This window comes from Vanellus vanellus (genome assembly GCF_965231255.1).
Source record: "Vanellus vanellus genome assembly, chromosome: 2".
NCBI lineage: Eukaryota > Metazoa > Chordata > Aves > Charadriiformes > Charadriidae > Vanellus > Vanellus vanellus.
The window spans coordinates 66,681,133-66,705,851 of record NC_138906.1 but is presented as its reverse complement, the minus strand read 5'-3'; the positions used below and the strand labels follow the sequence as shown (position 1 = coordinate 66,705,851).

The 24,719-nt window shown below is 44.8% G+C and overlaps 1 protein-coding gene across 2 annotated transcripts in view; it reads left to right on the top strand.

The window, feature by feature from the left end:
- Nucleotides 1-24,719, top strand: part of NFATC1 (nuclear factor of activated T cells 1) — a gene marked incomplete at its 5' end in the record, with an annotated part of 119,706 nt that overhangs the window by 26,248 nt on the left and 68,739 nt on the right. For both annotated transcript variants that reach the window (XM_082479186.1, XM_082479187.1), the window contains one exon: nucleotides 21,791-21,993. In XM_082479186.1, coding sequence (XP_082335312.1) covers nucleotides 21,791-21,993 — 203 coding nt within the window. The remainder of the gene's footprint in view (nucleotides 1-21,790; nucleotides 21,994-24,719) is intronic.

The following is a 24,719-nucleotide window of genomic DNA, read 5'->3' as shown; positions in this document are numbered from 1 at the left end:
TCTACTCGGCACTGGTGAGGCCACAACTGGAATACTGTGTCCAGTTTTGGGCTCCCCAGTTCAAGAGGGACAGGGAACTGCTGGAGCGAGTCCAGCGAAGGGCAACTAAGATGATTAAGGGCTTGGAGCACCTCCCTTATGAGGAAAGGCTGAGAGAGCTGGGACTCTTTAGCCTGGAGAAGAGAAGGCTGAGGGGAGACCTTATTATGGCATACAAGTATCTAAAGGGTGGGTTGAAGAAGGATGGAGCCAGGCTCTTTTCATTGGTTCCAAGTGACAGGACGAGGGGTAATGGGCACAAGTTAGAACACAGGAAGTTCCGTTCAAATACTCGGAAACAGTTCTTTACGGTGAGGGTGACAGAGCACTGGAACAGGCTGCCCAGGGAGGTTGTGGAGTCCCCTTCCCTGGAGATTTTCAAGACCCGCCTGGATGCAGTCCTGAGTAATGTGCTCTAGGCAATCCTGCTTTAGCAGGAGAGTTGGACTAGATGATCTCTAGAGGTCCCTTCCAACTCTGATAATTCTGTGATTCTGTGATTCTGTGAAACCGTTGTTATTTCAGGGGACAGCAGGCAGTCCAGGGAGCTGCGAATGCATTCAGATTGGGGCTTTTATGTTTTAACATCACAGTCCCATATAACACTTCTCAGGCACCTGGCTTCACAAGTAGTTGACGGCATGAGGTAATAGGGTTTGCAGTTACACAGAAGGCAAGAAGGGAAGAAGAAAGAAATGAAATCTAAAGGAAAAGACTGGAAAGAGGTATTTACTGTTGATGACAGGAAGGAGATGAAGGGATAAGGAAGCCGAGAGAAAAGCTCTTCCAGACAGAGCGAGGCAAGTCCTTTGCAGAAATGCTCTGATGCTGCACAGCAAGAGTGAGCTCATGGTTAGTTTTTAAGTACGTAGTGTGGGACTTCTACACCTGCAGTGCGTAAGTGCCTTTCTTGGTAGGGGTCATCCAGTGCTGCCAGTTTGTTTTAAACAACAGGGCTGCCACCATTGCTGGGTGAGTCCAGGGAAGGAAAACAGTCCCTGGTGGGTCCAGCTCGTGGCCATCTGACACCTGACCAAGAGTAGTGGATGTGGAAAAAAACGTGTTACCCTCTTTCCCCTTCTGTCTCTGGGTCTATCAGAGCAGAGGAGGGCATATTCTTGTTAGTAAGCAGTGATTCAGTTTGTCATACCACAGTGGACTTCCTCTCTGTGCTGCTCTTAACTTCTTTTTAGAAGACGATGTCACCCTTTTATCCAGATGGAAATATAATCCTTTCTTATGGTGACGATATAAAGACATTGGCAAGCACTTGCTAGCCAGGTTGCAATTAATAGCACAAAGCCATGCAACCATACAACAAACCAGACAGGCAGCCTACATTTTATAGCCTGGTTTTAGACAGCCGGTACTTCTTAAGAATAAATCTAAGCTGAATGGCTTTCTCACTTCTTGCATCTGTATAGTTAAAGCTAACCTCAAACTAGCAGACAGATAATCAAAGCTGAAAAGTAGAATGATTTGGCAGATGTTTTAAGGTTGCTATTGCTTCTATAAATCCAACAAATGGAAGAAAGCCCATTGAAAGCTTTTTATCATGTTTCTTCATTGTTAGAAGATCATATTTTGGGAAGGGGGGTGTTTATCTTTTTTGGTATTTCGTATGAAGTTGGTCCCACAGGATAGCTCCACAAGCACAGCCACAAAGATTGCTTATGGCCTCCCTGAGAAGGGCCAAGTCCAGAAGGGGGCCATTCTGGAAAGTGTGCTCCTGTCATCCGGTGAAGATTTCATGACCCTGAAAATGCAGCTTCATCTCTGATTTATGAGCAGTCTTGGGGACAGAGCTCTGCTGTTTAGCGTAACAGCCCTTTCCAAATGAAAAACAAAATTTCCACCAGCCAGTGCTTGGGGGATGCACTCTGCTCACCTTTAAAAATGATACCTTGCCCACACTCAGCCTGATGGATGCTACAGTACATATCCCAGTTGTTAGGACACTGAGATATTCGGTCTGGCTTTCCAGCCCGAAAGATTTAGCCCAACAGCCTTCAGTTTGGACTCGCTGGCTGCCGGCAAAGCAGAATTTGTTGGTGGCCTTGAGGGAGGAGGGGATGGAAAGCGTTCCCACTCTCTGCCATTGCTGTCTTTGTCCCCTTGGGAAAGGGGATGATGATATCAGTTCCCAGCTTTCCTCTTCTTTGCCCTCTCCCGGTTTCCTTTCTGCCTCGTCCTTTGAGACAAGGGAGTCGGTGGCATTGTGGGGGGTATCTTGTAGCTGTCCTCTGGCAGTGGTTGATAAGGCAAAGATCATGCTGTCATCGTCGTTTCACAGTACCTCTTATACACAGCTGAGTGGATATTTTCCATCATGGTTAGACCTAGGAAGGAAGCAGAGGAGTCATCTTTATCTCCACCACTGCTCACAGAGCCATCCTTTCTGCTTCCCTTGTTGGGTTGGTTTTGATGACCAGCAGCACACGCACCCTGAGAGTCTAGAAACAATACTATGGAATTCTCTGTAAAACCAAGACAGACAGAACATAAATGTAGTAGTCTTTCTTCTCTTATTCCTCATTTACTTTGTCCTCAGGTCTCATGCTGCGTCCTTTCACTGGGTGAAGTGTTTGCGGGAGTTTTTCCTGCACATTGTCTGAAAGGGGGATTCATCATTATTTTGGAAGCATACCTCAAAAACTTGTATCACTGCTCTCCAGGGAGGAATCAGCACTCATCCTTGACTTTTTGAGTGTTATGCTGTTCCTGTCCTTTCCATCTCTTTTGCCCCCTGCTTAATATTGCATCACTCCAGCTAAAAGTTGCAGACGCCGTGTCTCTGTCTCTTACTCTGAATTTTCTTTCTAGAAGTTGCCATTCTCCTTTCCTGCAAGTGGTCAGGTCCCAAGGAAGACAAGAAAAATCCCCCTTGCCTTATTTTTTCTACATAAGTAAATAAAGTGCAAGTGTGTCTGTGGGCTTGGGGAGTGTCTGTCAGTGGGTGATGTTCAGTGAAGACGGAAACAAAAAAAATTAATATAATCAGCAGTTGAAATAGGCAATTTCTTTGCAGTGGTGTGCCAGGAAAATACCTGCACAAGCCACAGCAGCCCGACAGAGGTGTTTGTGGTACTGCTAATGAGGCTGCAGCAAATGTGCTTACGGAGCTAAATGTTCCCAGTTCCTTCCTTTGTACTCTCTGTCAAGAGCTCAGGAGCCCGTAGTGTGATCTGTTCTCTCTCATATTTCTTTTTTAAAAAAGTACTGGAAAGAAACGGTTCGGCTTAAATGTTATAAGAAGAGTAAAACAGCCAGTGAGATTCCTGAGGGTTTTGGCACATTTGAAAGCATCAGAAATGGTCATAACGTAAAACCAAAAATTAGCAATTGCTTAATTCATACTCTAATAGATCTTCGTCTTTTGGGAGCATTATCTGGACGCCTGAGCTATTCATGTTAAAAAGTGGCCCCGGCATCTGCTTAGTGATTGCTCTCTCACAAGGACCAAGTTAATTTGTGGTAGAAGCACCCTTCCACTGAAAATGCATGCATCAGGGGAACACCTGGAAGTTATGAGAGTCACAAAATCAGAAGGTCGCAGTTCTGCAGACATCTCTGAGCTTCAGCAGCTCTTCTTCTGCCCTCCCAGAGTCCGAGAAGGAGCTGCAGATGCTTCTGGTTAGCCAAAAGAGGCTACCAGTAGTACTACAAATGGGCACCCACTTCTCTAAGGGAAAATACAGCATGGGTAGACTTTTTGCTTGCCTCAAATTACCAGACCGAAAAAAAACCCAACCCCAAACCAAACCACATTCAAAGCAGTATTGAGCATTCCTGAAGTCAGTCAGTTTAGCCTGCTTAATTCAAGCACATGCTTAGGAGTTTGCTGACTCTTAGTCAGTTTATCAGTTTTTAAGAAAATAAGACTGTGGATGGGTAGGAGCTTGAGGACTGTGTTTAAAATGGCTTTACAGTGAGGTTCAGATGGTACGTGAAGCTGTGGTTTGGCCGTAAGCCATGGTTGTCACTTGACTTAGTTTTGGTTGCAGTTGAGAAGTTCTACACCAAAGTTACCAATCAGCAAATCTGCTCCAGACTGGTCAGATATTGTACGCTGACATGCACCCAAAAGCTGAAATGAGACACGGTTAAAATTAAAATGCAGCTTTACCAAAAGCCAGATGCTTCATTATGAGCTGTGCTAACCTACCTGCCAAATACTGCTAACCTGCATGAGGCAGGTGATTAATTTTTTACAAGTTTGCTTCAGCAACTAGACATCTGTCCTCGATTCCTAAAAGTAGTATCTCAGGGCAAACAATTTTTTTTTTTCTTCTTGGTACTCCAAATTACATAAAACATATATGTAATGAAAATTATATTGTGTCCATTCTATATGAAGATACACTGGAAGCCAGTTTGTATTTCAGATCCCTTTCACAGCAATGTAACTCCATTGGAATAATTCCTGGTTTTATACTTTCTAATTTTTATATGTAAGAAGAGTAAAAAATCACATCTGTAACATGCCTTGTGATCTGGAATGTCAGTATATGTGGTTATAATGTAGATTTTCTATTTTAATCAGTCATTGTTCCAACTAAAAGGCTGAATCGGTGGAAAATATGGTGTCAAGTTACTCAGTTGCTGTCTTGAAGTACGTTGCAGCTTTCATTATGAGCAGGGGTTTATCATTTCTTTCCTTGTGAAGAATAGCTCGAGATCTTCTTTGATATGTGCCATGAAAGGGAGATGATCCATTACAGCATCTTCTGTATACATACACATAGGTAAAATATGTTGTATGCTGTCAGTGCAGCAAAATCAAATAGACTTTCTCCTCTCTCCACATGTTTAAGAAATAATTTAGCAGGAGTTGAATATTTTCACTGAAACAGTTGAAACACGCTAGCGATCAATTTACTTGCACGTGGTAAAAATAATACAGGTTGCAGACAGATTTGTAATACTGTTTTTAAACACCTGTTTTTAATGTTTCGGTGCTCAATAAAGTGGAGGAACTCCTGCTTTTGATTTGCATGCAGACATTATGTACATTGGAATTTAAAAGTCTACTGCCTAGCTTTCAAATGCAGCCCTGTTCAAAGCAGTAAGCAACACCTGCAAGCACAGCGTGGGTACGTTTTTGGGAGTTCCTCGGAACTTCAGTTAAAGACACTGAAGGCTGCCTCCATGAGTTTTGCACTTTGGATCACTGATAACACAGTGTTACTGCCGAATGTGAGTCCTGACGAAAACCCATCGTTGTCACCAGAAAGGGAGCTCCTCCCTTGCCACTTGCAATCCTACTTGTGTGAAAACATTGCTGGTCGAGTTCTGTGTAATGTAAAGGAAAAAACGTAGAAGAGATTGAGCAAAGCGATCTTTCTATTACAGTGCAACAGAGCACTTAAATACATCCTTAAATTTTCATAAAGTGGGATTAAATATTGAACATGTGCTTAAGTTTTCTACTGAGCGAGGATACATTGATCAACTGGCAATTAATTGTGTCACTTACTGTCACTCAGGTTACTCAGCTGCAAAATCTGGATTAAGACACCTTTACTGCCTTGCATGGGTGTTGTTGCAAGAGATTGGGTGTCACACAGGAGCATGTGGGGCTGCCAACTGCCCAAAAATAGCATGAAAAAGGGGAGCAAGTTGCAGAATCTGTCCTCTGTTCTTGCAGACCTCTTTGCTGCTTTTTCGGAGATCCATTGAAGTTTTCCCTCTTAAAAATCGGATGGACTTTGGGCATCGGTTGCAGGTTCCCCGTCTGTGTGTCGCTGCTTCCTTCTGATGGTTTTCAGATGGATGCTATTAACTGGATCCTCCTTGTCCTCTGCCTTCTGTCCCTTTGATTTTGGGATCCCTTAGGATGATTGCATCTTCTTTGTGTTCCGCCACCATTATGCCTGCCCACATCTAACAGGCATGAAGTCCTTGTGTCTCTGAAGCTTTTACTGGGTGTCGTGATAGCAAGTCAGGCCATAATGATGCTAGAGCAAAGCTTCCCCTCACCGTCCAAAATCTTCCCGTTACTTTCCTCTGTCTTTGGGCAAACCGTACCTTTCTTCATGTCATTTACTTCTGTAATTTAGATTGGTCACTGAAGTCTGCTATATTTAGCTGATTGCTGTCCCTGTGTCTGCACCAAAATAGCAGTATCAGCGTATCATGCATGTTGGGCGCGGGACACGGATGCCCATATTCGCTGTACTTAGTAAGCCGCACGTTCCCGTCCCCTCGGCTCTCTGCCCGTGAAAGGGCAGTGGCTAGCGTTCGGGAAGCCCACAGCATACGGTGGCTGGGCAAATAGATAAATAGCTAGAAGAGAGTGGGTCAGAAGAGGGATCACATTTCGTTTCTGGAGAGCTGCTCAGAGCCGAGCCGTGCGTGACGCCCGGGCGCAGCTCAGGCACAAAGGGTTACTCCTGAGTTTTCATCCCCCTCCCAACGTCTTCACCTGAGGCTGCTGCCCGCCTTAGCACCGCAAGGAGAGAGACCTGAGCCCGAGATGGTTGCGGCATGTCAGGATTAAGAAGCTCCAGCAGGGCTTGCGCAACGTTGCCTGTGCTTGCAGGAGTACCAGTGCCGTGGCTCTCCCGTGTGTGCACTTTATGAACGCGGGCCGGAGGAGGGATGCGAGTGACTATTGTGGATGAGGCTGGCTGTTGCCAAAGCGAGCACCCCCGAGCGGAGCAGCATGCACCGGCGGGGTGCTGGATGCGGCCGTGGGGCAAGGGGACGGGCGCTGCGTGGGTGCCGCCGGCAACGTGCCTGGCACGGAGGGCAGCATCGGGGCCAGCGGGGGGCCGAGCTCCCTGCAGATCCTGGCCTGGCATGTTGTTGTTATGATTGCTATGGAAATAATTTCAATATGTTTTGTAGTTCTGTGATGCTGTGTCTTGCATTGTTTGGCTGGAAAGCTGCTTGACTGGTTTTAGAGGGTGGCTGTACATGCACAAACACTAACTGATTTTTTTTCGTGGTGGAAAGTAGGAGATTCGCAGCATGGTTTTAATTAGAATCGCTCATTTAGTCTTTCACTGCAGTGTGTTCTTTAGTTGAAAGATAATTTAATTTTCTTTGTTTTGGAAGATTTTCGTGCCTGTCTGTGTGAAATGTCTTTATTTACTGTGCTTCATTGTGCTTGCTGCATAGCTTTGATTGTGAGGAGAGTAAAAAACAAAAACTTCCCTGGGCCGTGTTATTTTCCACCTGCTGTGGCTTTTAATACAGTCTCACTGCTATATATGTACCAAGTGCCTGCATTTCTAGGAGAAAAACACCAGAGAAAATTGGCAAAGCATGCAGGGTTAGATTTAGCTGTAAAACTCTCATTGACTTGAAGAGCAATAGCACATCTAAAAGTTGTGAAGTGCAGAAGAGGTGTAACTGGTACAGGTCGGTTTGGTTTTCTGCCTTGTCCTTTATCCACAGAAGATAAGTTGTTGAAAAAAAGGCAAAAACCAAAAAAATCTTTTTGCAGAACTCTGTTAAGATCTTCTAACACCTCCTGTGCTACGGAGAGTGTTTGGTGTAGTTGAAACACAATGCAGCATGGAGCAGTCATGTTTATATGTATAACAATATTTTGATAGTGCCTATGATCTCAAAATTAAAAAAACTACACAAAATATATAGAACTCTCCCCATATATGCAGGAATTTATAAAATGGCTTGGAATGTGCAGCTTTTTTTTTTTTTTAAAATATAGATGGCATTTATTCATCAATAATCCTTAATAATCCTGCAAGAATTCTCCAAATGGCTTTCAAATTAATTTTCAATTGCTTCTCTTGCGATGATACTGTTTTCATTACGTGGGCCTTATGTGTCTTAGTTCTTACTCTGCAATAATATAATATTCCTCAACATAAACTCAAATATTGTTACTGAATATAGATTATGGAGTATTGTGGACTACAAAATGGCATACAGTAATAGAATTTTGCACAGACTCCACCCATAGCTGCAAACATGAACTGCCAGGGACAAACAAATTTAGACCACAACTTGCAGGCACATGTGCTAGCATCTAGGTACACAAGTAATCTCAAGCACATGGCCTGAACACATCAAAGCCTCGTTTTCTAATCCCTCCCGGTTGTGAGGAAAACCTTAAAATATGTGAACTGACATAGCCCCACTGCTGGCTGCGAGAGCACTACTTGAAAGGGAGGCAGGTTGGAGAGGTTTTGCAAAGAGCAAGACAGTGCAGTGGCGATGCTGGCGCTGGGCTACAGCTCCCCAGTTTCGCTGGAGTAAATGAAGCCCCTAAAACTCTCAGCCTGAACAGATTTTGCTTGGGTAGTTGCTCTAATCAAAGGGCAGCGTTAGGCTAGAAGCCTAGCTGTAATACCAGGTGTTCTTAGGAAAGTCATCTAATAAGTAAAAGCATTCTTCTGTTCGTCCAGTCTTGAGTAAAATAACAAATAAAATAAAGAAAAATATGATCAAATTTGGCCTCTAGCTTCTTGACTCTCCAGTTATTAGTGAATGCTCTTTCCCCTTTTTGTATTAGAAAGGGATGCAATATAAGTAAGCTTGAATTTAATACAAAAATGAATGTTAGCATTTTTATTTAGCATTTTATGATATAAACATGAACGTTAGTGTGACTTTTTATTATGATTTTAACATGCGTTCCAATTTTGAAACAACAGCATCAGCAAGGCCACACAAAATCATAGAATCATAGGATCACAGAATGGTTTGGGTTGGAAGAGACCTTAAAGCCCATCAAGTTCCAACCCCCTTGCCATGGGCAGGGGCACCTCCCACTAGACCAGGTTGCTCAAAGCCCCATCCAGCCTGGCCTTGAACGCTTCCAGGGGAGCCTTTTCCAGTGTCTCATCACCATCAGAGTAAAGAATTTCTTCCTAATATCTAATCTAAATCTACCCTCTTCCAGTTTAAAACCTTTATCACTCATCCTATCATTATGGTCTCTGATAGAGTCCCTTCCCATCTCCTCTAGGCCCCTTTAGGTACTGGAAGGCTGCTGTAAGGTCTCCCTGGAGCCTTCTCTTCTCCAGGCTGAACAACCCCAACTCTCTCAGCCTGTCTTCATAGGAGAGGTGCTCCAGCCCTCAGATCATGTTTGTGGCCCTCCAGTGTACCTGACACAGCTCCAGAAATTCCCGTGTGCTCCAGAGCTGAGGTCGGGAGCGCTGCGGGGAGGGGATTGCTGCAGTGTTTGCAGGTGAATGAGTTGCTCCTTGCCGCACCTCTCCTCTGAGGGAGGGAAGGGCTGTTAGTCCCATCCTGGGCCACCAGCAGGGAGGCCGCAGGTAGAGCCAGTTACGTGTCCATCTCCCAGCTGTGACCACCTGCTGCCCACCCTGTGTTGTGGCTGACTCCAGGTCCAGGGTACGTGGGAGCCCCAAAATCAGGGTGGAGAAGCTGAAGCGCTGAAGTGAAGCTGTGGTGGAGCTGACTTTGGCCTTTCCCTCTGGGAGAGAAAAGGGCTGCAAAGTGCTACCGTTCAAGTTGAGGGTCTCATAGCCCCGCTGTGAAAAGCTGTGGGCGACGGGCCGAAACGTGTGGTGGTGAAGTGCAAAGTGTTGTGTGTCTGTAGCAGGCTCTGCCACTGCGGGGGGCTTCTTGCAGAAAGCTTTGCTCCATGGCTCTTCGGGCTGGGTGAGGTGTGCCTTTCTGGCAGCACTGCCCTGGGTTTGTGGGACACTCATGCTTTGTGCTGTGGCCTGGGCTGGTTACAGGGCCAGGTCTACGTTTTGGGTTTATTTGGCTAACTGTAGATGTCTGCGACTGAGCTAATTGCCTTAGTTTCTCTCTGTAATCAGGGGTAGGCTTGTCAATAGAGTTGAGTGAGCTATTAATTTTATTCTCATGTGAACATCTGAAGCAGCTCAGGTAAGTCACACCTTCAGAGTGCATGTCTCATTTTGCTGGCTTTGAAGGCAGCCAAGGTGACTAGACCCTGTTATTGTCCAGCCTGTATGTGTTGAAGTTCAGTGGCGTGAATCACCTGGCTTTTCTCTGTTTCTTTTTGACTTGAAGTGTTGAGTATAATTATATGTAACATGGGCCCAGCAGGCTTTAAGATCTTACCAGTTCGCCAGGACTGAGGTTCACTTCTTATGTTAGATACCCAAGTAAGGCTGGAGTATGATGGGGAGGAGCGGTGCCTTTTAAGACTTTGGCATTCCTACCTCTGGCTTTGGACTTGACCTATGCCAGAGCCTCATGTTCGAAGTCAACAGATTGATATAGATGCTGTCTTGGTTTGGGTGTAAAAATGCAGGTCCTGGTCACCAGTACTCATTGTACCTCCCTTCAAAGGAGAACGTGTTACCCTCAGCGTCCTCAAATCCCAGTTGTGCACTGACATCCTGCTACATCAGCTGCAGCAAGGTGTCATCCGCTTGCAGCAGCAGATACCCTACTCTGTAAAGCTTTCATTGGCAAGTTCTGCCATTAATATTTGCAACACTTTATTTGATCATCTTACTGGCTTTAAATGGGGTTGTGGTATTAGCTCGTCAGTATTTGGATGAAACTCTAGTGCAACAGCTGTTGCTAAATAATGTTACTCAACATGACAATATTTAGAAAGATCGATTGAAAATAGTACTTGCACGTTGAGAAAGTTTATCTAAGAGTCTTTCATGCCTATTTTATATACTTGCTGTTGGAGATCACAGGCCTTTCAGTTCTTTTTAGCCTTTGTGGCCCGTTGGGCAGAGCTGCTCATGTTATGCTTGTTGGTCAGCATGACATAACCAGAGTCTGGTCTGTTGCATCCATTTTTTTCTTTTTTGGTAAAAAAAGTCACATCAACCGATGGCATCACCGTTGCTCTCAAACAACTCAACATTGTGGAATACAATCTCTCTGGATTTTTCACTGTTTAATTGGACTGTCTTGGAGGTCAAAACCTTGAAGCTGAGCTATAAGATATACCTGACCTGTTTTTATGGCTACGTTAAGATGCTTTCCATGGAAGGCATGTTCTTAGATAAAACTGCAGGACCAGCTCGATCAAAGGTGGCTTGTGGAAGGAGAGTGGGACCAGGAGTGTGTAGTGACCTGGCAAAACAGGCTGCCCTTTTCTGCTTTGAGACAGTAGTCACAAATAGCGTGTTTATGAATCTTGTGCATGTGATCACAACACTTTTTGGGGGTTGAAACAATGGAAGCAGAACCTGTCTTGAGGAACTGACACGTGCAGACAGTATTTTTTTGACTCTGAAGGGCAAAGGGGTTGCATTAATCTGTTTTATTCCCCAAGGAATGTGGGTGTAAATAGCACGAGGATTGGAACCAGAGGGCTGAGAAGTACCACGTGTTCCATAGTGAAGAAAGGGTTACCCGGCCACACGACATGCTTACTGGCTTTTATTTTATAAGAAAGCTGAAGCACAAATTGATTAAACATAGAGCAGGCTGGAAATATGTAAAAACTTGTTATGAAATTTCTCTGCTCTAATCAAGTCCTGTATCTGTGATGAAGCAAAAACTATCTGGCAGAGCTGGAGATGGGAACTCAATCACCCTATGCTCAGCTTGCTACTCCTTCAGCCGCAAAGCCATCCTCACTCTGTGCTTTTATAAAACGTCTTGAAATGCTTTCTTTCTTTTAATTCATTTATACATACAAAAAAAAAAAAAAAACCCAAAACTGGACAGAGGTACTGTGAAATTTGGAAGACATGGGTATTCATGTGACTTGCAGAAGAAGCGAGGAAGTTGATTTCAGACCTTCAGACAGCCTCCCTTCCCACTCCCTCCTTTCTCCAAACACAGAAAGCAGTCAGGGCTTGACTCATGGACTGCCTGATTATAATAAGTCCCACCTGGGACATACAGCTATATAGCGTGCTAGTGCACTACGTGCTTTGTCTGCCTCTGTCATTGAGTTTTCAGTTCCTGTTCTGTGCTGTGGCCTTTGACTCTGATGGCTAATTAAATAGCAAGATGTCTTACATAAGAGCTTTTTTTTTGTCTTTTTAAAGGAGTTCTTGGCAAATCAGAGAAATTAAGAATTGGAAGTGTATTTATAGTAATTTTCTTAGCAACAGAACAGTAAGTCCAATATTCATATTATGAATATGGCTCAGTATTTATAGCTCTCCAAATATTTACAGAGATAAAGCCTTTAAACATAGCCCCAGCTTTCTGTCTTCAGTAGCAGTTTAAATAAATGTCATTGGGATAGGAGTTAAAGTTTAGGGGAAAAGCACCCATTCCTGGTCTAACACTGTCTCACTGGTGTCTAGGAACCCCAGAGCTGTTTTGCCTGGGACTGTGTTGCCCCTGTCCCATGTGGGCCACTGTTCATCTTGATGTGCAGAAAAAGCACCTCAAAAGCATTGACCCTTAAGCAGGTAACCCCTGGGGGTAGCTGGGCACCCCATTGCCTTCGAATTTGCAGGGGTGGGCATTAAAAGATAGGCAGTTACTGCAGCGCTAGCAAGCCACTGAGTGATAACGCGGCATTCGGGGTGTGTGGGGTGTCTCGGGTTTGGAGAAGTTGCCAATGGATATTGGCGGTGGCGCTGTGCCGTGGCTGGGGTGGGCATCGGTGGGGGCATCACGCCCGTCCTGCCTGCACTGACGGCACCTGACACACGCCCGGGGATCCCGGGCCAGCCTGTGCTCACCCGCAAATGGGAGCTTGCTGAATGCGAGCGGTGCGTCAGCAGCATGACGAAAGGCAGGTTTACAAGTATAAGCTTGCCTGGGGTATCTGCTTAAGAATATGTAATAAATTCCTGTTGCAGTGCCTCTGTGATTTTTTTTTTTTTTTTTTTAACTCATACGTGACCATGGGTATGACTGTCCAAACTGAAAGCTGTTATGGATGCTGGAGTCAAACGTTTTGAGTGGAAGCTGAATAAATTGAGGGACTGGGTAGTTTCGGGACTGCACTGGACTTCCTCCCAGAAACGGATTTTTAATCTGCGGTTCCTAGAGCCCCTCTTTCTGTTGTCAGTGTACATTTACTCAAATGCAATTTGAAAGCCTCCCGCGCTTCGTATTGCTATGGATCCTGTCCAAATGCAAACAATGCAGGCTACTAGGGTGGAGAGCCCCAAGAGGTCACACGTGGTGGCTGTGCCACAGGACAAACTATGCAGAGGAAAGGTTGTCCTCCTGTGCGAGGGCCGGCGGCAGCCCCCCTCAGGGAAGCGCGGGGCTGTTCATGAAGAGGAAAACTCCTTCACTGAAGTGGACTGCCTGGCATGGGTGCCACCTACGTCGCTCGTCTGGGGAACAACTCTTCCCCAGCCCTGTCCTGCAAGGAGGTTTTGGAACCTCTCATGGCTGCAGTTAGGTGATGCCCTCTTAGAGATAGGCCGTGGTGCAGAGAGGACTGGCTGCCTCTGGTCACCTGAAAGTGGGGAAACTAGTATTATGGGAAGGACACCTCTTCATTTTCATGGCAGAAAATGTCATGAAAGCAGTAGTGATTTCCTCGTGTCCCAGTGAATAGGACTTACAAATTCATTCTGTTAGTAACTTCTTTCCTGGTGGGCATCCCTCTTATAAGTCTAACAATTTTAGGGGAGTGTGAGTTGGGTTGTTTTCTAGGTACATCTATTTTTGAGGAGGAAAATCCTTCCTAGAAATAGGGAGCAGTGTCTTGCGGCTGTTTAGACAAGGAGGTTTCATGGCTGTGCTGAGAGCCAGCAGCCACGAAGGCTGTTTTTCCCTGGATAGAGACCGAAATGACTTGTGAGCCAGTGACTGAGTGTACAGCATCTCTATTACATTAAGATTAATAATTCCTCACAGCGTATTTGCAGCTGGAAGTTTTATATAGGTCTTTATTCATCATGATGTGAACAGCTGCTCTTTTGCTGCACTGTTGAATTGAAGTCCAAGTGGCAGCACTAGAAAGTGCCACATAAAACACACTCCTGCTGTTTTCCATTCACTCCTCCTCCTGTCCAGCTCTCGCCCTCTGCCCAGGCTTAGCCCTTTGCAGGAGCAAGCCGTCTTATTTTTATTTGTGGACCAGCTCTGACTACATTTGGATCTTAAAACAGAGTTTGAGTGAATCCAAGGAAAATTAGTTTTAGAAAGGAAAAATAAATTTTGAAAGCAGCACAAAAAAGCTGTAGGAATTCCTGTTACATTTTTATTTGAAGTAAGTGAAGGACTAAGGGGTAGTAGCATTTATGTTAAATTGCACAAGGCATAAATTACACATTTTTTTGGTTAACTGTGTCAGACAAAATTCAGCAGAAGCTATCACAGCCAGAGGGTCACCTCAGATCCTAAGGAAGTATTTTATTTTCTGGGTTTTGTTGGTTTTGGGGTTTTTTTGTTTATGTTTTTTTTTAATTCTGTCTGCTCTACAGTCTTGCATAAGACGCTCCTCTTTTTTTGGCCTGTGCTCACGTTGGAGAACAGAGTGTACAGGAGCATCTGAGTGTCCCAAGTTTAGCACCTCCATTTTGAATCCACACTGACAAGTGGTATGGAGCTGAGCTGTGCACCCCATCCAAAAACTGTCACCCCCTATTGCCGCCTAGTTGCTGGCAAAGAGAAGAGGTACCTGGTCAGGATGGTGTGCCTCTCTCAGTCCTAGGTACGCTGTGGGCTGCAACAGCCTGCGTCCTTCTGAGCCAGAGACCTAAAAAGCACGAAGGGCAGGTGGGTGGTACGACAGCGGCTGAAACAGGTACGCCTGCAGACCGTGATGCTGAAGGTGGAGACAAACAGCTGGAAAGAGACAAGGATGCTGCGAGAGCTCGCAGCAAGGCAGGTGACAACGTGGTGTGTTCATGCCCCACAGATGCTGCTGCAGATGTCCGGCCAAATCGGCAAGGCCAGGGCTGCTCCTCGCTTCGTGGGGTCTGGCACTTCTCAGCTGGGGGCTGCTGGCCCTTGCCTGGAGCCCGCTTGGTAGCGCAGAGTACAGCTGCCTGCTGGTGCCCTGCTGCTACCCCCGGGGCACGCGGTGCACCCCCCGATTTGCGGGGGGCTGCCTGGCTTACCTCTTGAGCAGAGAAGTCTGGTGTTGTTTGAGTCCTGCTTGAGTCGATAAGCCATCTGCCATGGCACTTGGTGTTAAGCCCTTTGGTTTGGGAGAGGAGGCTGAGCGGAGAGCCTCTACAATCCCCTGCCTCGGGGCACCTGACGTGTCTTTTTTCCTCAAGCCTCCCCTAGCAAAGGAATTCGGAGTGAAATTTGGGCTGAATAGGTGAAGGGGATTTTGCAATGAGAAGGGGAGTCTTTTCATGTCTTTTTTTCTCAGAGCCGTACACTGCTGGCTCCCTGATCCTTCAGCAGTACGTGGGCAGGGCAGGGCAGTTCAGTGGCTGCCCAGGCGAAGGTCGGGCAGGATCTTTGCAGTGCACACGAGAATAGATGCCCAGGTCTCCTGACCTCACCCTCGGTGCCTTTGCTTCACGTGACAGTTGTTGCCTGCAAGACCAACTTTTCCCTCTTCTCGTTTAAACCCATGGTGCAACAGCTTGTGTCTCCTGGTGCTTCTACGTAGTAGCTAAAAGTAAATTATTTTTCTTAAAAATCAGATTGGTGACCCTATTTTTATGCATGCTTGGTGCTCACAGCTAAAGTCAATACTGAAAACTTTTGTGCACTTTCTTTGTAGTTTAAACAGTTTGATCTTCAATTTGGTTTTAAAAAATCAGGACAATGAGCACTCGATGATGTTATTTTGTTGAAGCTGTATATTAGGTACATTTTTAAAACATGACAATTTGTATCATTTTATCATTCGTCATTTTATCATTTTATATTATTCATTTTGTCATTTAACTGTAAAGACAAAAAAAGACCTACTGCTTCAGAAAGTTAGCAATAAAGCTATTTGGTGTGTAGCTCCTGAAGCTCCGGCTTAAAAAGGCAAGCAGCACTTTAAAATGTTCACTATTTTAAGATTTTATCCTGTTTCACCTTTTTGAAAGCATTGGAATTACATTCCAAAACATTGATGGGGAAAAAAGGGAAAGAAGCCCCCTTTTCCCAGACTGGGTGTTTAGTCTCACTAATGATTCTCTCCAGACTTACTCAGGGTATTCCTTGAACAGTTCTGGAAATGCAAGTGGGACAGACAGACATGTAAAGCATTGCTGAGCGTAAGCACTGTGGTACTGCAAGCAGCGTGGCCATCAGTTACGTGGTAGGATAAGGAAATGTAGATATTGTTCTTTCTATTTTTAGAGGCATAAATGGGTGTATTTACTTGTTGTCTTTATTATGTACCAAACATACAAAGAACAGGCACACAGATTTGTAGACACATCGCTGATACGGATGTTACCTATGGATTTTTTTGGCACATCATTATCATTAAGGATGTAGACCCTAGCAGCCTGGAGAGTCTCAAGCATAAGCTGCTGACTGGTTTAGAGGGTCCCTGGTTGTGCCCCACTTTGTTATTAGTGGGAGCTCTGCCCTGAATGCATTGGGACGGGCTAAGCCCTAAATCAGCCACTGCAGTCATTTAATGTATTTTCAGAGTCTGGAGGAATGCACCGCTGTAGGGTTTTTGCAGTCTTTTCCTGGAACTCCCAATAAGTACGCTTAAAAGCTATTATGCAGTGTAGCTCCCTTTTTTCTTGATGGTGTGAGTGGGCGCAGAGGGTGTACCTGGCTAGTGTGTCCCGTCAGAATGGAACTGCTCTTTCGGTGGCCTCCAGGAGCCTCTTCAGGCACAGAGGGTTCCTTGTTATGGCAGGTAGCTTTCTGAGCATTTCAACAGATGCTTCAGCGTGCCAAAAGCATAAAGCACTTGGAAGGCAGCACGCAGAATATTTCAGCCGCGTTTCTTAAAATAAATGTCGTGGCTTAAATAATAGAAGTTTTCCTCACAGATTCTAGAATAACCACCAATGCTGAAATAGCGCTTGAGTTATTGGGCGCGACGTTTGCAAAAATTCCTCAAAATTCGATAACTACAGCGAGGTTTGGGGAGGTTTTGGGTTTTTTTTCTAACGCTAGTGTTAAAAGCACCTCAGCTCCGTCTGCTCGTCATTTTTCAAGTCTGTTTAATTCTGATTGCCAGACTTCATAGATAGGCACCAGCCCGCACGGTTGGGATCCAGGCAGGCTGGGTATGCTCATGTCTGCAATGATCCTTAGGTTATCATCGCTGTAGGACTGAATCAGTACCTTGCAGTTGGATGTTGGCTGCGAGGGGTGAAGCAGCGCTGTTTCCCTCGCGCTTTGCTGGCTGCCGGAGGAAGACGCCTGGCGTTCAGCGCTGTGGCGCCTGGACGCGGGGAAACATTCATCCCCGGCGCACGGTGCACAGTGCGTCTGCCCAGGGAAAGGCTGGGGTTTGCTTTGGCACCCTGCGCCAAGATGAGCAGCGATCTACTGGTGAGAATCAAGACGTGTTGGTGGGAGAGGGCGTTGTGAAAGCGATGACGAAGAGGTGTAGGAATCCCAGGGAAAGCTTGGTGCGGCGGAGCAGTCGCCCAGCCGGTGCAGCCTTTCCCTTGCTCTTGCGTAAGATGATGTAAGGTGACAAAGAGCTTAACTGTGATCGGTCCTGTTCTGGTGTTAATTACCAGTGACTGCATCACTTTTGGTAGAATTACAGGAGTGTAAAACAGGCCCACAATTAAGTCTGATTTTGATCTTTGCAGCTTCAGACAATATAAATGCAAATATCATTTGAGACCAGTTCAAATATTTTTAACAGTGTTGCTCAAAAAGGAAAAGAGCAGAATAGTCAGTGGTCGGTCAGAACAAGAGAATATGACCTACTTTCATTTCAGAACCAAAAACACTGACCACAGAGGTCTTGCCTATGTACTTAAGTTTTGCTTGCATTTTTCCTTTGTACTAAACCAGGCGACTGCTGGATCCTCACTTTTCTGTGGGAAGGAAAACTCACTCCAAAACATTGTGCACCTGATCCTTATTTGCAGCTAAGTCCTTTTACACTTTCTCAGCAGGGTGAAGTACAGCTCTTTCCGCTTGGATCTACGTATTGCCAAGCAAAGCATGCTTGGTAGGAAAGGCACATCCTTTATTATGAATGCCATAGCCGAGAGCAGCCTTTGTCACCCGTACTCAGCCGCTGAGTTATTAAGAGCTTCGGACTGTGTTACACAGAGAAAAAGATAAAAATAGGGTGTCTGACGCATGCATCCCATGTCGCACGCCAGGAAACAGAATCGTTATACCACCGAGTACAGTATTGCAGAGCATGCATGGAAAATATGCATGGATGTGAACGCTTGAGATCTTTCCTAACCAAGAAAAATAAGCAGTCCCCCTTTTCCCCCTTCCCATTTTACATCTGTCTTGTTCGATATTCCCTTTACCTGTTGACAAATCTAACAGCCCGGAGTACCGCAGCTCTGCCTTTACTGCTGCCATCGTCCTCATCATCCCGCTGAACAATGTGACAGTAATAGCGCTATCCTGTATTTTGAGGGAGCTGCGGAATATTCTTGTTGCGCCCAGTTGAGAGTAAGCAAAAATCTTGCCCATTCTCCAGACATCACAGCATGCCAGCATCCCAAAGCTCAACGCTGTCACAGAAATTGTGCACTGAGTGCATAATCTAAAATTAGTCATCCACAGTATGTGCCCCTTTAAATGTTAATCCTTGCATCGTTCTGTTTTATTGTTTCTGTTGGCATACATGATTATGTGACATAATACAAAAGTAAATAATGTGATGCAGTGGGTAAAACTCAGAGAAATACGTATCAGAGATCAGATGCCTCCTACTGCAGTATATGAAATAAAACTTAGAGTGAATTCAGAGCGAGGATTTTGCATGTTTTGAGGGTACCAAAATCAACTGTGTAGTGATTACGTTAGTCTTTCAGCTCTTGAAAACTCATGTTTGTTCAGTGCTGTAGCAACTATTTGTCTTCAGGTGCAGAAGTAGCTGTGAGGGAGTAAATAATTGTGGGTAATGGATTCAAAGCAAAGCCCAGCAGGGCTGTACAACAGGGTCTGTAAAAAAAAACCAAACATAAATTCAGTTTAAAGATCACAAGCCTTAAAAAACAATGCAAGTCATGCATCTGAGATTATTTATATATTATTTGTTTTCCAGCATGTGAACACTTCTTAGGGGAGGGCAGGTACGCAAAGCTGAGGACTTTGGGTGTTCAATTGCCTCCTGGTAGGAAACCTGTGGGAAAAGCACAAGCTGAGATTCAGGAGTAGGTTACGAGATATGGCAGCAGCCAAATTCAGGTTTAAAGATAAAGCCTGAAATAGCAGAACCCAATGCAAGATCAACATTTTTTGACCCCTTTGCCTGAATTCAGTAAAACATATGGGTACCTCAGTACCAATTTTGCTTTTGCTGAATTGAGGTTTGAGTTACTCGCTAGTCTATTTTTACCCTTTAAGTGGCCTTGTAATTCAATATGTGTTTGTTTTAATTTTACACTCTCCATAAAAAGCACCATCCATGACGAGTTGGAGAAGTGACCGCTGGTAACGCATAGAAATTTAATCGGCTGGTGTGTCACACTGTCTTACTTTTCCCCCCTGCAAACCTGCGTGCCGCTCGTGATCAAAAATATCCCTCCATCTCCTCCGTCACCTTGGCTTTGCTGCTGAGGCTCTGGAGATGCCGAGGCAGGGTGAGATCAGCCCGGGCCGAATCCAGGTCACTCCACCAGCCCCGCTCGCTCGCGCCGGTGGTGGCAGTGAACAGCCAGGGCCGCGAGGCAGGGGGAAACGGCAGTGATGAGTAGGACGGTGGCTTCCCCGTGGCCACCGGCTGTGCCAGGGGCACATCGGTGATTGCCCGCTGGCAGCTTGGGCTGCATCTTCAGCTATGGAGGTTAAAGCCAGAAAGCCCTCTTTTTGCAGCCTAGCCCTAATGTTGGTGTCATTAGGAGGCGGGTGTTCCATGTGGGGCTGAACTGAGACTGAAGCCCACAGCACCCTGCTGAAGGCAACACGCAGGCTTGGCTCTGCTTTTCTCTTTCTGTCGTTCTGCCGATACCACAGATTTTCAAACTGCCACTAGTGTGTTTTCAGTTTGACAATGCTGATACGGTAACTCCCTAAATCATATCACAAACCCCTGGCTCCAAGCTGCCTTCGTGTGGTGTCTCAGCACTGCAGAGCTGATAAAATGTTGGAGTGCTGGAAATGAGCCTCTTCCTCCTGTCTCTGTGTCCTCCCAGCATTCATATGCTTTAGGTAAGGATGTAAAAATCGCTACACCAAATCAGACAAATTAAAGCACTTCTGTTTTCCTCTTGGCTCTTCTGACCAAAGCCTGGGGTGAAAAATCTGCAGTACGCCCAATTAGCGATAGAAGTTGTGTCTAGGCACAACGTCCTTCCTTTCTCCTGCATTGATCACTGTGGTACTTTATTTAGCTTTGGACTTGCATGCACCGTAAATTAAAGATGTTGCTCCTCACCAAATTATGAACAATGGTCTAATTTTGATCAGATTTAGTGATGGTGCTGTGATGGTGGATAACTCGTGCCCAAACCCACATGAACCATATGCAGAGGAAACTAAACCCACAAGAAAGCGAGCAGGTTTGCTCTGCGATGGCACATCTCCTGGGACAGCCCACCTTGCCCACGCTTCTCTCTCCTGTAGTTGCTGCATCCTCCATTCCCTTGGGATGGGGCTTCGCAGCTAACTACTGCAAGATAACTATTTTTGTGAGACTCATTTCCCAGTGTCAGAATCACATAGAATCACAGAATAGAAGGAGTTGGAAGGGACCTTCAGAGATCATCTAGTCCAACCCCCCTGCCATAACGGGTTCACCTAGAGCAGGTTAGACAGGAACACATCCAGGTGTGTTTTGAATGTCTCCAGAGGAGGAGACTCCTCAACCTCTCTGGGCAGCCCATTCCAGTGCTCTGTCACCCTCAAAGTAAAGAAGCGTTTCCTCATGATGAGGTGGAATTTCCTGTGTTCCAGTTTGTGCCTGTTGCCCCTTGTCCCGTTGCTGCACACCACTGAAAAGAGTCTGGCCCAATCCTCTTGACACCCACCCGTTACATATTTGTAAGCATTGTTGAGATCCCCTCTCAGTCTTCTCTTCTCCAGGGTAAAAAGTGTTAAGCAGAGGTTGGAGCTGTCTGGAGACAGCTCCACCCGTGGTCTCCTTCACACCAGCGTGAACCTGGAGTGGCTTCTTCAGGAGATGGTGGGGATGAGGTCAGACTCTGCTCCTGCTCTGTCCCCAGCCTGTGGCAGAAATAACTCTTGTTGTCATCAGAGCAGTCACTGTAACATGGATGAGGTTCAAGTCAGGCCCAGTAGCTTCAATGAGATTTTTGTGCGATTATAACAAGAATTTGACACACAGGGTGAGCTACTAGTCATGTATATGTGATCTGTCTCCACGCTGTCCCAGGAGGTATTTCCCAGCATAAAAATCAGTTAATGAGGGGACGTGTCCCGAGCAGCAGCCTGCTGCTACACGAGGGATGACCCAGGAAGCTTGGGGATTGATGAGCTATGTGTGTCCTTTCCACTTGCAAACTCTCAGTTTTGCCAACCTCAGTATGGGGAGAGAACATTGACTTCATTGTGTATTTTTGCAGAACGCCACAGCGGAATTTGTACAAAGTTTTCTATGGACGTAGAGGGAGTGTTCAAAAGCTCACCCCGTCTAAAGGGCCTCAGGTCCTTCAGGATAATGAGGCATTTTCTGAGTACACCTTTTTATTGTACCAATATGACGTTACAGGAAAAATGGAAGGGGGGAACTTAACACATAGCACCTGTCACAAGTTCTCTCCTTGAATTAGGCGCTCCTGCTTATAAAAATTTAATTGATTCCTCGCAGTTTATGTGCGTGGTGCTCAGTGGGTGTTTTCTGTTCTCTTGCCAGCTACATGGTTACTTAGAAAGCGAGCCGCTCACGCTACAGCTGTTCATTGGGACTGCAGACGACCGCCTGCTGCGACCCCATGCTTTCTACCAGGTTCATCGAATCACCGGGAAGACCGTTTCCACCACCAGCCACGAAACAATACTTTCCAACACCAAAGTCTTGGAAATACCACTTCTTCCAGAGAACAACATGAGAGCACTGTAAGACCCAGGCACCGTATCTCACTCCTAGCCGTTTCCCCTTGGTCACACCACTTGGTTTACTTCTGTGTTGTTTGGGTGTTTTTTTTGTACACGATTTTCCTTTTCCTATTTTTTTTTTTAAGTTCTCTCTGTAATAGTAGGTTTTCACAACTTTGCTGGGACAAATTGTCCCTAATCAGCTTAACAACAAAATGAAGTTCACAAATATTTATGACAACTCATTGCTTTCATTCTAGAGTTTCACCCAATGTGCTTATTTGCCATTTAAAATAAGTATCTCAGTTACCAAGCTGTAAATATCTCCTACCTCAGCTCCTGCATTTAGTTTCTAAATATGACACCTCTTGCTCCTATATGCACAAGGAACAGGGCCTATTAAAATTCATCTTTGGATGTCAAAGGAAACTCTTAGAGAGTACTTCCAAGTACCGTAGTGGGGTTTTTTTGAGACGAATAAAACCACTCTTATTTCTTACGTAATAAAAATCAGCATTTTTCATGCGATTTGTTTAGAAGCAAAGCTTCTAGAGCTAAGAAGAGGAGTAAAGGTGATAAAACTTACAAATTGGAGTTACCAAATTGGGGTAAGTTTAGTCCTACGCAGAAAAGCAGGCATGGATGTCTAAGGATCTCTGAATTAGCAGGAGTCTGAGTGATAATTAAGTGCCCTGTAGGTCCACTACACACAGGTAAATTTCATTATAGGAATATGTGTAAAGGGTCAAATATCCCTCTGTGTATGTGACATACATGAGACCTTCCGCATTATTTTATCCCGTTCTCTCTGCCCCCCTTGTTCAAATGATTCTAGCCCTTGGGTTGTCTCCCCCTGTGTTTGAATGATCCTAACCCTTATCTGAGGTGTCTGCCTTGGGAGTAATTTATGTGTGCTTGCATGCATGTACATGTCTCAGTGTGTACATAAATGTAAATGTATTCATTATTTATATATAGATACGTGCACCTTTGTGTGTATGTATAGGGAGATAGTAAGATAAGTAGGTAGATAAGACAGCAAGCCAGAAATCCTGTTCCCAACAAACCAAATACCACGGCAAAATCCCAGGGAGCTTACTAAAATCACAGTTTCACTCCTTGTTATTCATACAATTTTCCACTCCTTAACGAAGTGAAGAATGGTATCAGACACCTGAAGTCCTTCTGCATGTAGTCGTTACTAGAAGCTGGTTTGCAGTGTCATGTACAACATGCCCCGGAGTGCCTCATATAACTAGAAGAGCTAGAATGTGTTTAACTGCATTACCAGCCAGGCTTAGGGTGATCACTCAAGACCTGAGGACCTCTGCCAGTGCATTGTATTAAAAGTCATGACAAGCCTGCAAAATTATTGGCCTCATTTGCTGTCATTGTAAGCTGGCATGATGCCATTGAAGTTGTTGAAATTTCACCAATTTGTACCCACGCAATATTTATTTGGCCCTTAATTTTTATCCAGTTTGAATAACATTTTTGGCCATCTAGGAACATTATTACGTTTCAATCATCTTTCTTCCTGGAATAAAGGTAGTTACACAGTTTGGGGGCCAAGCTGAATATATGTGACATGTGTGCCAGATTGTAGTAGAGCACTCTCAAGAACACAAACAATGCTTTGGCATATATAAGCCTTACATGTCAGTAGTCTGAAACCTCATGTAGCACTAACAATGAATTGAAATTTGGAGCCAAAGACCTTTCTCACTCATACTTTGTGTATTCAGGCCTTGATTCAGTGAAACACTGAAGCTAAACTTTTGCATCTTTAGCTACTGCTATTGACTTCAAATTTTAATGTCCATGACTTTACAAGCCTGAATTTAAATGCTTTTCTTCTTTGAACTTTATTGGCTCTGAACTTATTAAATGCTTTTTATTTATTTTACAAGTGTTGTTATAGGAGAGGCAATACTGAGAAGCGCACTGTTTCTTCCATATCTTTGTGTAGAATTTTGACATGGGTACAAGTATTTCATAATTCTTATGGCTTCACCTGCTAATACGCATTGTTGAGAAGCTTTAATACTTTCATTAATTTCTTTGATCATATCAGCAAGGGCCTTTTTGTTAATCTATACTTTAGAAAAAATGTAGATCAAAACCGTGCTGCCATAGTTCTTGTATGCAGTTTGCATCAGAACAGAGCTTCAAAGATCTGGAGGGGTTATTACTCAGTGTAATAAAATGCATGCCAGAGACCAGTACCCAGAAGAAGTTGCCATGTAGCCTTTATAGTTGTGACCAAAGCAGAGGTATGGGTTTTTGAGTGTGTATGTTTGTTACATATCTTTTGTTCTCGAACTTCCTCTGTTGAAATTTGCTTTGACAAAAATCCTGACTTTTAAACTCATCCAGGAGAAAACCAAAGTTAACAAAAAGGAGAGAGAGGTCAGAAATAGTAATAGTTCTATCTGACGAAAAGCACGTTTTTCCTAATGTGGAGGGAGGATTCTGAGTTTAGTTTTTTTTCATGCAGAGCTTCAGCTCAATGCTCAGCTTGGGAGTATTTCCAACTCATTCAAATACAAGCACATTGACAGTAGAACTGACCTCAGGGAGAGCTGTGCTCTTTAATAAGCATTTTCAGGACTAGAATAACAAGTAATGTCAGATTTTTCTCAACATTGGCTGTAACAAGTGAAATCGTAAGTGACCTTGCATTCTGGGTTAGTAACACTTTGTGCACTACCATCTCATCCCATTGACTTTTCTAGTCTCGCTATTTC